At 38.5% G+C, this 12225-nt stretch overlaps 1 protein-coding gene across 2 annotated transcripts in view; it reads right to left on the bottom strand.

Moving 5' to 3' along the window:
• The window catches only part of LOC138569506 (myosin-4-like), a 72795-nt gene that overhangs the window by 43464 nt on the left and 17106 nt on the right, over positions 1 to 12225 (bottom strand). For both annotated transcript variants that reach the window (XM_069647541.1, XM_069647540.1), the window contains exons 12-23: positions 8162 to 8280; positions 7891 to 8040; positions 7636 to 7806; positions 7248 to 7554; positions 7073 to 7149; positions 6628 to 6715; positions 6414 to 6531; positions 4480 to 4603; positions 4259 to 4395; positions 3919 to 4174; positions 3590 to 3832; positions 213 to 389 (exon numbers count right to left, since the gene is read on the bottom strand). In XM_069647541.1, the coding sequence (XP_069503642.1) occupies positions 213 to 389; positions 3590 to 3832; positions 3919 to 4174; positions 4259 to 4395; positions 4480 to 4603; positions 6414 to 6531; positions 6628 to 6715; positions 7073 to 7149; positions 7248 to 7554; positions 7636 to 7806; positions 7891 to 8040; positions 8162 to 8280 (1967 nt within the window). The remainder of the gene's footprint in view (positions 1 to 212; positions 390 to 3589; positions 3833 to 3918; positions 4175 to 4258; positions 4396 to 4479; positions 4604 to 6413; positions 6532 to 6627; positions 6716 to 7072; positions 7150 to 7247; positions 7555 to 7635; positions 7807 to 7890; positions 8041 to 8161; positions 8281 to 12225) is intronic.

Genomic DNA, 12225 nt, shown 5'->3' with positions numbered 1-12225 from the left:
GCAATCTTAATGTATTATGCCTTCTACAGTTCAATAGCATTATTTATTCTAAACCAGATTTGAAGTAATCTTTGCATTTCAAATCATGATGTTTTGTAAAAAGGTGACATTATTTCTTAACCTTATTAAGCATGTGTCTTTCTCAAAAAGACAGTGATTTAAAAAAAAAAATCTTGTGTCAGATGCCATCCTATTATGATTTAGATACTTACATCATCAACTTGCTGTTCCAGCTTAGTTTTGGCTTTAGTCAGAGAGCTGACTTTGTCTTCTTCTGCTTGAAGGTCATCCAGGGTTTGCTGATGAGACTCCTGAAGTGCTTTCTTCTCCTTAGACACCTTTGAGATGTTTTCATCAAGAACCGCCATTTCTTCTGTCAGGTTTTTAACCTGAAAATGTCAAATAAAAAAGTATATGTACATGAAGGTGATATGATATTTATAAACGCACAGATCACACGGAAATCTAACAGAATACACTGCATCTGGTTGCAGGGTAGTAAACAGTAAGACACACTTGACAAAAGGGGTAAGTAGAAAATAAATGTCTTAAGTGCTTTATGAAAAGTCAGCCAATTTAAAAAGAGCTTGAATGTTATAAGGGGAGGCGTTCCACAACCGAGGGCCCCACTGTAAAAAAACTTTCACCTCTTGTGATACACTTCGATTTAGAGACCTAAAACAAGAGACCATTGAAAGATCAAAGCCTGTGTGAGGGAAAATGAAGGGACATCCTATCAGCTAAATGAGAACGAGCTAAGCCATATAGTAATTTATAGATTAAACAAAGAATCTTAAACTGAACTCGCTGTTGAAGCAAAAGCCAGTGAAGAGCTTGATATGCAGTATAGACAGAAGTAAGCTTAGGGAAATTGTAAATCAAATGAACTGCTGCATTTTGAACGAATTGTAGGCTTTCCAACTGACACTCCACAATGTTGAAAAGAGCAGCAGTTACCAAGGCCAGGTCAGGTTGGAAGAGAAAAAGATGAAGCCTCTGCTGTTGCAGCAGCCTAATCTAAGAAGATTTAACAACCTCGAAATATTTTTATTAATGCTCAAATTGGCCTCCTGGTAAACTCCCACGTTTTTTACTGAGTTGGCATAACCTGAATTAGAACTCCAAGTGTCCAAAAGAAGATGATGTTTAGGGCCAAGAAAAATAAATTCAGTTTTAACGGATTTTAACAGCTATTGGTTATTCAACATCATCTGGGAGAGGGGATAGATCTAAGGGAGAGCAGATTCTTATGTACACATGGGGATCATAGGCGTAGGAATAAAACTGAAGACTCTGTTTTTTTAGGAGTGCAAACAGCTGCCTAACGTCAATATTAAAAAGAAGCAGAGAAATGGGAGAACCCTTTGTAACTCCACATGGAATGTGCCTCATGATGACTTGCTGAGTTCTGTTGGTGAGACTTGATTGAAACCAAGTCATGGCATGCGCTGAGGCTCCAGCCACTTCAGACAGATCGGAGTGAAGAATAGCATGATGAACTGCTTCAAAACCTGCCAATTAGTCCACCCTGACAAAAAGGGTCATGTGCCTATCAGCATTTGAAAGGATATAATCGTATACCATTATAAGTGTGACTTAGTGCTATGTAAAGGCCAAAACAAAATTGAAGAGGACTAAGAGGTTTGCTTTGTTCAACGTGATGTTGAAGTTGAACAGCCACAATTTTTTCCAAGCTCTTGAAGAGCCAAGGGGAGACCAGCTATGCAGCGAAAGTTATTAAAAATAGAAGGACCAAGATTGCGTTTCCTCAAACAGGTTAATGCCAGATTCCATAAGAGCAGCAGGAACCAGGCCTTATGAAAAAGGAGAGATTCATGAATTTAGTCACATAAGGGGAAAATGTATCAGAGCGGGAAAAGGTCACATATGCAGGCAGAACATTATAAGTCGCACCAGATGGAGCCTAGGAAGAGAGATAAGGTACAACCTCTCCAACTAGGACGGGTCGATACTCGAACAAACGAACAGCAATGGAAGACATGATAGCCCAGTAATGGCAATATGAAAAATGTGTTTGATGAAGATCTCTTGTTGAATATCTAAGATCTTGTCACAAAGGAAAGAGTTGAAATAATGTACTTACTCTGAGAGGAAAAGACCAAGTTGTTGATGTGACAAGAAGAAAGAATAGTATCTACTATCTTAATTAACGCTTACCTTTAAAAATGACCTTCTTATGATTCTGTATGGCTGCTTTACAATTAGCTAGAGGGAAAGCGTTTGTAGGTTTCTGCCCAGTTCTCACTTTTTTCTAACTCTTTTTGTCAAGATGTAAGAGTTTTTTAGAATTAGCTGAGGTAAAGACAGCCTAGCAGTCCTCAATATATTCAGAGCAGGACTTCATGTGCAAACAGGGAAGAAAACTGGCATAGTATCATCTAAAATCATAGACGTTTGCCTAAAGCAGAGCTTATCAAATAATCAATAAACCTACCAAGAAAGGTGGAATCATTACTAGGTGGGCAATAGCAAAGGATAGCTTTAATGGTCAGAGTAGCTGAAAGCAACAACTTCACTCAGCAAATCTGGAAGATGGTATCTCAGGCTAGCAAAGCAAAATTAGAAACTGGGAGCAAGCATACTTTTGAAAATAGTGGCTAAACCTCCTCCCGCAACATTCTTCGTGATTAAGGAAATTAATGAGATAATCAGTGTTTTTTTTAATCATCTGAAAACCAAGAGTCGGTGATCAAAAAGTTATCAAGGGCATCATCAGTGATCAAGTCAGGTAGAGTATTGCTGTTACACTCCACAGACCTCGCATTGATTAGAGCACATATTAAAGATGGAGAAGGGCAAAGGGGAAGATTAGAACAACCAGGGACTTGCCGGACAATCCTACACCTATTGATGATTAAAACTGTTCCCACAAAGAAGACCCAGTAGGTAGATTAAGAACAAGGAGTTCTCCTGTTTTGAAAGATATTTCATAAATAAGAGAATAGGGGTACAAGAAACAGAAAGCAGAACCGTTTCAAAAACCTAAATCAATGAATAGGTCAGGCTGAAAAGAGAACTCATAATTAAAAATGAACATACCCCCTGAAACCACGAGCTATAGGTGCTAAACATAGAGTCAAAGCGGCAATGCCATTCACTAAACTCTTGAACTCAGCCTCAAATAGTTTCAAACAGGCTTTATGTCAGTGCCTTTCGCTGTTGAGAGTCTTTTGAGCCTCTCTGGCGTGATAAAGTGCTTCAATCACAACCACAATGTGAGAGCACACAGAAAAATGTAGTTTAAACAAAACACAAGATCAGGAGAAATTTACGTAAGGGCTAGAAAGCCCACTAATACTACAACATCTGACAAAGAAATATTACCATCGAAGTGATCTGATAAAATGGGACAATTAAAAGGAAGTAATTAAATAGTTCAGGCTACGGCTGCTTATGTATAGTAAAAGCAGTGTAAGATCCAACTGCTCATCTTTCATCCAGGATCAGTAAATACATAATAAATAACTGCAATTAATTTTATATCATTAACATCGTAAAGTTACTTTCTGTCTTGCAGATGTCCTAATTAGGGTTTTGTATTAAATATTCATATTCATCATGTTGTTACCTTGTTTTCTGTGGCATGCTTTTCCTTCTCTACTTTGGCTAGAGTGAGCTCAAGGTCATCAATATCTTTCTTCAGCTCAGAGCATTCATCCTCCAATTTCCTCTTCTTGGCCGTCAGCTCAGCGTTACTTTCCTCCTCATCTTCAAGTCTTTCTGTCAGCTCCTTCACTTTAGATTCCAGCTGAATTTTATTTTTGATGAGCCCTTCACATCTTTCCTCTGCATCTGCTATGTTTTCACTTTCCTAATAAAATTATAACAATGGCATTTGTTTAGTTGTATACATCTAAAGCTATGTAAGTTTTTTATATTCTCTAGCTATTCTCTTACCGATTGAACCTGTAGTGCAAGATCATTCTTCTCCTGAAGGAGGGAAACCATTTTCTCCTCTAGTTCCTTCTTTCTTGCCTCAGATTTTGCCAGAGCTTCCTTTGTCTTTTCAAATTCATCCTTCATGTTCGCCATCTCTTTTTCCGTTTCAGCACTTTGCAGAAGAGGTTTAATTTTAAAGTAAAGCTTCATCCATGGCCAGGTTTTGACATTCATGAATGATCGGATATTGTACTGGATAGAATATATGGCTTCTCTGTTGAAGATATAAGTACAGAATCACTAAGCCAAATAGGCTTTTAAATGTGTTAATTCTCTGTATATTGGGTAAATACGTTACCTTCTTTCCATCATCCTCTTGAATTCTACTCTCATGAGGAAACCCCTGCAAGCAGCCTGAGTGCGGGTGATGAGCTCTGCCAGCTTTTCATCTCTCATCTCTTCTAGTGTACCCAGGAGACCAGCTTTGAAGAACACCTTCAACAAAGAAGTTGAAACATTCATAAATTGTTTTCCCTATGATGAAAACCTTCTCTTTTTCACTGCTAGATTTTTAAATACCTTTGTGTGTCCAAATCTGTACTGAGTATGATCAACATCAATGGATCCCAGCAGCTTCTCACAAGCCTTTTTGCTGTCAATAAACTGTCCTTCAGGAATAGCACTTGCATTGAGAACCTTGTATCTTAAACACACAAACAATCAGTATCAATCTAACTTGAACAGACATTGACGACTTTAAATGTAAGGCTGTGAGCAAATTTGAATTGATCCTTATCTGAATACATTGCATGAAATTCTCAAACCAAGAAACAGGAAATGCATTTTGACGAATATTGATTTTTTTATATATTAGGTTAATAATATTAGGTTAATAGGGACTACTACAAAGGATTAGGTTGCAAATTTGGTAAATTCTTTATAAACGTTTTTTCGATCGATACAGTTTTCTACATACAATATCTGAAAGGTATCTATCAATGAAACACAAAACCTTAAGACATTTCTCTGAACAGCTGTAGTATATGTAGTGGGCCTGTAACGTAAAGCCAAGTATCGATTGTTTACTACTAAACCACTGTTCTTTTCTATGTCACTGTTTTGTGCAGCATAGGCAGTTAGCTAACCCCAGTACCACAGTAGTTGTGATGTTTGTGTATCTGTCAAAACTTTGTAGGTCCTATAGAATGCAAAGAGAATGGCATTTTTAAAGGTGCCATTGAACAGTGGGATCTATACTGGCAACACCTCATCACAAAATTGTTGAATTAGCCTACATTTCCTCATTATATGGATGAGATTGCCCTCAACCATGGGGCTTTTGCTGCACATTCAGTATTGAATGGAAGTCTAGTGAATGATAAACCAGCCTGTATTTGGTAACAATTGATATGACATCAACAGGCACAGATGCAGGGCAGATGAGCGATGCAGCATAGCCCAAGAGTAGGAGACATGTTATACTGTTTAAGGAAGCCAGCAAAGCATGGGTTCCTGGATTGAGTGTCTGCCTTTGCTCCCTATGCCGACTAATACAACAAAATTCATCCAGCTATTATAATTCAGACACGCTGGCACATGCATTTCTTATAATGAGGACAGAAGAAATAGTCACCTATCAAACGTTATTTTTACTTGAAATGTGTTTTCAAATCACATTTAATCAACCAATGTGTTTTGCTCGCAGTCTCATAATAATTAAAAGTAATATTCGAGTATGGAATTACACATGTTTCTTACTTTTCAAGTAGGTGCAGGCCTGTAGGCTAGATTAGATACTCATTTGCTTTCTAAGCCACTGGGCTTGAGTGATGAGCTTGATTTACAAGTGTTGCATTGTTTGACATAACATAAGATGCATCTGTATTCTATTCCATTTACCATTCTCAGCCGGGCTTTGGTCATTTTTCCATTTAAATGTCTGTTTTTGAGAGGGTATTCTTTTATTTGAATTTACAATCCTATACCATCTCTATTGTCGACACTTCTGCCATTCTGACACTCATCTTCAAAAGCTAGTAACATGATATGTGATATACCCAGACAATTGTATGTTATGCTACAGAGTGTAGCTGATCAACCTAAAACAAAGGCAGGCACTCTTTGGACTTGGAACTTGGGCATTTTTCCTCAACGGGAGAAGTGTTTGATGTATTTCGAAAAACATGCCAATCTATAAACAAAATTCTATGGAGATATATGAATCAACAAAACTTGGAAATATGTCAATGAGGTGTTCCCTTTCATCCAATTCGTAACACTTGGAGGTTGATTACAGACCCTTAGATGAATCCCACCAGAGCGGTCTCAAAGATTTTGCAAACAGATTGTTGCATATGTTGGTCTCATTCAAGATGTTTCTTAGCAACAGTAAAAGAAGCAACCTCCACTGGCTGCCATACATAGAATACTGCAGACTTGAACTCTTGACACCTGCAATTGTATTATTCTTTAAAAACAAATGTTGCCCTCCTTTTGTACCAGTTGCTGCTTACCTCTGTTTGAAGTCGCCATAGAGGATCCTGCTTGGGAATCCCTTTCTGCAAATTCTAATGCCCTCTAACACACCATTACATCTCAACTGGTGGATCAGTAGATGGTTGTCCATGACACCTATCAGTAAAGTATCATAATTAGTTCAAAACATTATTTTAAGGAAACTCAGCAGATGATTTGTATAGGGGTTTAAGCATTTTAGAAGTGTTCTACCTGGAGTTTTCGTCTCATTTGGAATCAGGCACCGTACAAAGTGAGGATGGGTGCTCCTCAGGTTAGTCATCAGCTTGCCCAAATTTTCCTATAGTTGTGAAAAAAATCAATTTATTTTAAGAAATTCGGAGTGAAGAGCTGTACTCCCTGCCCTTATACTCTCTGTTGTTGTTATGTTGCTTTCTTTAACTTCTTCCCACCTGTATTTCTTCCTTCAACGGTCCATTTTTGCTAAATGCTACATACCTAATTCACTTACAATTGATCATGTCCTCCTACGGATTCCTCATCTTTGTTAGTCTCTACTCATTCACTTACCTGTTTACTCACTCGTTGTGAAAACTTGCAAATAAATTCCCAAACTGTCTATTCAAAAAAGTCTTAATGTTATTTATTGTACTAGCCTGCCGCCTTCTCATGGTTTATTTTACTCAGTAAAACTTACTCTGAACAAAGCAGACACCGTCTGGAAGGATCCACCCTTCTTCTTTTTTCCACCCTTCCCAGCAGAAGCAGCAGCCTCTGTCACGTGAAAGCCGAAACACATATTGTTTAAAAAAACTGCTTTTATAAATGACAGAAGAAATTGGAGATACAGTATAGTGCATGGTTGTATTTACCTGCTTCAGCAGCAGTAGCACTGTAAAGCATAGACAGCAGTTTCACAGAGGATTTCTGATACAGCTGAATTACAGAGTCATTCAATGGATCCTTATTCTTCTCCAGCCAGCCAGAGATGTTGTAATCCACAGTGCCGGCATAGTGCACCAGGGAGAAATGAGCTTCAGCCTTTCCTTTGCCTGGCTTCGGTTTCTCAAAGCACTTACACTTGCCCAGATGCTGGTCGTACAGCTTGTTCTTGAAGGAGGTGTCTGTGGACTTGGGGAACATGCACTCCTCTTCAAGGATGGAGAAGATCCCCATGGGCTAAAATATAAACAATATCTATTAATCTTGGCTATTGCACTGAAGGATATTTACTCCACTACCCATTCTCAAGTGGCCCACCTTCTCAATAAGCTCAATGCAAGCAGCTAGATCCATCCCGAAGTCAATGAACTCCCAGTCAATGCCTTCCTTCTTGTATTCCTCTTGTTCCAGGACAAACATGTGGTGGTTAAAGAACTGTTGCAGTTTCTCATTGGTAAAGTTGATGCACAGCTGCTCTAAGCTGTTGAACTAAAAACAACATTATTTTGATATTTGGTATAATCATTATATCTCCATGATATTGCAGTGCTGTATATAATATCTTAAACTTACATCAAAGATCTCAAAGCCGGCAATATCCAGGACACCAATGTAGTACTGTCGGGCTTGTTTGGTGTCCAGCTGTTGATTGATACGAATCACCATCCACAAGAAGAGCTTCTCATATATAGACTTGGAGAGGGCACCAATGGAGTTATACACCTGGTGGAGAAAAGATTACAGTTATGACGGGATAGTACTGTGCATGCCTTCATGTGCATATGTTAATGTTTATATGGGTTTTATTTTTGGAATTATATGAACTAAAGCAATATAAATTTACCTGCTGGACAGTTTGCCCCTTTGTAACATATTCATTCCCGACCTTCACTCGTGGGTAGCATAGTGCTTTAAGCAAGTCAGCTGAGTTCAGACCCATTAGATACGCGATTTTGTCAGCAACTGAAAACAAATAAATAGTTTTTTAGGAAGATGCAATGCAGTATTAATAATGTTTCATACTTACAGCTTTACTTTTCATCAACCTTGTTACTTTTTTAACATTCAGACACTTTTTGTACCTAGCAGTATATTCAGGCCAGGATTCTGAAAGACTGATGTAGCCCAAGACCAAGATCTGCTAGAATTGGTGCCTGGATCCGATCGCAATAAAAGTATTTTTTCTAGAGCGATATTTGGATTGATTAACTTTTCACTTACCACCAATAGTTAATTATGCGGCCACTGATACAAGACTTTCATTAAGCGGACAAGTGACATGATACAAAATCTCCTTGAAATAAAAGTTTTAACCAAAAGTAGCAATTAGAGAATAGAGGAATTTCACTGATTTGATTAATATTGCATCATCATATCAATATCATTATATATCCACACCAAATAAAATTAGTAAAATGCATCTATAAAATGAACAATGTAGTTGTGTTGCACCTGCTGAGCCTGACCCATTGTTCATATGTTTAAGGATGGGTACTCGTAAGATTAAATACCCTTGCACCAAAACAGAAAGGCATTTTTTGGTATCATGTGCGAAGAACTATAGAAAGAGTTATGGTGGGGCGTGGATGCATAGTCTTAGCCATGGGTATTGTCAACAGGAAAACAGGTTTAAGCAAAACTCTCAATATAGTTGGTGTGACTTCGTTTGGGATGTTGAGCACAGTTTTAGTGTCTGTCTCTTGAGAATGGTAAAGACATATTGAGACATTATATGCGCACTGTCAAAATTAAGCATTGTGTAAATCACGTGAATTTTAACGAGAGGCTCAATAATCTTAGCATGAGTTACACTAAAGAGAAGGGATGGCAATGTGATAGAAACGTGTGCCTTTATATCAGCAACATCATACAACCTCTCTGCATTCCCACCACAGCTCAGGTTTTGAGCTGCTATGAGATATTGTCAAAAATCTGAGTACGCTCTACCTGCAAGACTACCATTATTTGTCAAGCCACCTCCCTAGTTATTATTGGTGTGTATTTTTATACTGGCCTTCTCGCGTTATTTTGTTTGTGAGTTAGGTGCGTTGTCTGCTGAAAGGTGCACAAATTGATATTGTCAAAGTAAACTGTTATTAGTTAGGCAATGATTGCTGTAATAACATACGTTAAGTGTTTTCTATGGTGTGCAGTCATAATGTCGACATCAATAATGTCGACAGTCAAAATGTCGACAAATTAATGTCGAAAATCAATAATGTCGACATACAAAAATGTCGACATTTTACATTAATGTCGACATTTTTTCGAAATGTTGTATAAATAAATATATATTTATTGTTGTGTTGTATGTGTTGAGTATGAGGGGTGGGGGGTGGCAGGGGGTATTGGGTGAGAGGGGTTGGGGGGGACATCCCCATAGTAAATGATATTCTTTTTATTTATTTGTTTATTTATTTATTGAATAATAAATAAATAAATATATAATTACTATGTGTTGGGAATGAGGGTGAGAGGGTGGTTGGGGGGGTGTGGGGGGGTGTCAGGGGGGTGTTGGGTGAGGGGGGGTTGGGGGGGGACCCCCCCATAGTAAATTAGACTCTTTTTGGTTATTTATTTATTGAAAAAATAAATAAATAAATAATTAGATTGTGTTGAGTATGAGGGGTGAGAGGGTGGTTAGGGGGTGTGGTGGGGTGGCAGGGGGGTGTTGGGTGAGGGGGGGGTTGGGGGGGGACCCCCCCATAGTAAATGATACTTTTTGTTGGTTATTTATTTATTGAATAAATAAATAAATAATTAGAATGTGTTGCATATGAGGGGTGGGAGGGTGGTGGTGTGGGGTGTGGGGGGGTTGCAGGAGGGTGTTGGGTGAGGTGTTGATAGTGTTAAGGGTTTATAGTCATATTGTCGAAAAAAAAATGTCGACATTTTTTTTCGACATTATGACTTTTTACATTAAAAGTATAGAATGTCGACATTATTATTTTCGACATTATTTTTTCGACATTTTTGTCTGTCGACATTTTTTTGTCGACATTATGACTATAAACCGTTTTCTATACCTGACATTGTTATGTTGGTTGCAACATGAGTCTATACTGGCACAATCTATTTAATGGTAATTCACAATTATATTACCAACCATCATTGCAGATTTAACTTGCATAGTTGTATTATGCCTCAATATAAAATACAGCTTATTTGTGTAATTGAGTGACCAATGTTTAAGAACAAACTTCCTAGAACTTAGCAAAAAACGAAATATACGAGGTGGGATAGCTGGTTCAAGAGTCTTTCGATGTGAAGTGGTTGACAAACCGTACATTAAATCTAGATTTGGTCACCAAATTAACCACATGTACAAACAATATACTTAAAGGCAGCATTATTTGTTAGTTTACTTTTAATGTAATTTTGTGCTATGAAGAAATCACAACTTAAGTAGTCTTAGAGCACCTAGGCTTGTCCGAAATGTGGCATATTGTGCTATCAGCCAAGGTTTCCAGATGGCATTCTGTGAGGAAAGGTAAGTGGGGAGGTAGTGGAGGAAGAGAAAAAGGGAGTAGCCCAGGACGAATAGAGAACCACGTGAGCTAGTTGGTAGAATAGAGAGGGCTAATGTTTGTGGAGGTTTGGGTGCAATATGCACAAACAAGCCTGGAACGAGAAAGAATTGCACATAAAATTAAGAGTAAGTTCAAAGATGCCTCGCGAAAAGGGAGAATTTACTTGAGTGTCGGTTTCATATAGAACCTTGCAAAGTGAAGTGTATGGCCCTGTGATGGATTCAAAATGAGATCAAACAACCCCTTTGAAGCATGTCATCTTTTATTGCCAGGTAGTATATTTTATTCCTCCCAGAAAACAAACTCAAGAATGGTAGTTCTGGGACTGCAAAGTCCATTGACTAAGAATTGCCAAGTAAAGAATGGACTCTATTCAAGGCGAATGAAGATGGAGACCAACAGAGTAGGAAGGGAGAGATTGGACGGATGTCGGTCCTTCTGTGTGGAGTCTATCTGGCACTCTTTTGTGTGAAATGCTTTACGGCTGGGAACACGTCCTTGGCTCAGCAGATGTCAAGCTTTGAAGCTTCCACATTGCCAGGGTGTCATTGTGAGTTTGGGAATGTTAAAACCATGCACAAGGGAACAGGACTGAAAACCCCTTCTACTCATATACCTAGGCCACGAACGGCCTGTCCTATGGACAGGAAGGCTGGAGGGAACTGTAAGCACTTTTTTAAATGAGAGTGGGTTTTGAACTATGACTTCTGTGAGAGCACAGCTCTGAACCAAGCTTCATGGAAGTTCTGGAGGCCTTGTAGGAGCTTTATGGGGATGGTCGTAGTCCTGTCGGTATGGGAGGCAGGATTCCTCTTGTTCTGGGGCTCGGTACTTCTGGTAGTTAATCTGCATAAACCAGCTTGTCTACCCTTCTCAACTTGGGTTGCAGTTACCTTGTTCTGTTAAATGAGGGCAGCATGGGGATCTTAGTTCCAACAGGGGATGTGAAGTGTAGCTTACTGTGAAGCTCAACTTTGGGCATCATGAAACTTTTCATGAACTGACTGCCACTCATGTGTACCATTTATGTATGTATATTGGTGTTTTGTGAAGTGTACCTGGTCAGCTTTTGGCTGCATCAAAGCGGGTCAGCCTTGTACGGAGCAACATGACAAAACACAACAAAATATAAGAGGGCATAACATAGCATTGCCAGCTAGTATAGCAAAAATGTCCCTTGTCAAGAGTGCCTGCAGTTAGTATGTGTGTTCTTTGTTTACATTATAGTGTTTTATTACGTATGTGAAATGTAATGAAAATGAATAATTTATACTGTGTATGTGTGGTAATGTTCCCTGAACCCATTGCACTTACAGTAAAATAATGAATTTCAGTAAATTACTTATTCATTTCTAGTGTATAAAGTATTATATGCCCA

The sequence above is a fragment of the Ambystoma mexicanum genome, chromosome 2q (genome assembly GCF_040938575.1).
Source record: "Ambystoma mexicanum isolate Mex_15411 chromosome 2q, UKY_AmexF1_1, whole genome shotgun sequence".
Taxonomy (NCBI): Eukaryota; Metazoa; Chordata; class Amphibia; order Caudata; family Ambystomatidae; genus Ambystoma; species Ambystoma mexicanum.
This window is presented reverse-complemented; position numbering and strand designations above follow the sequence as displayed.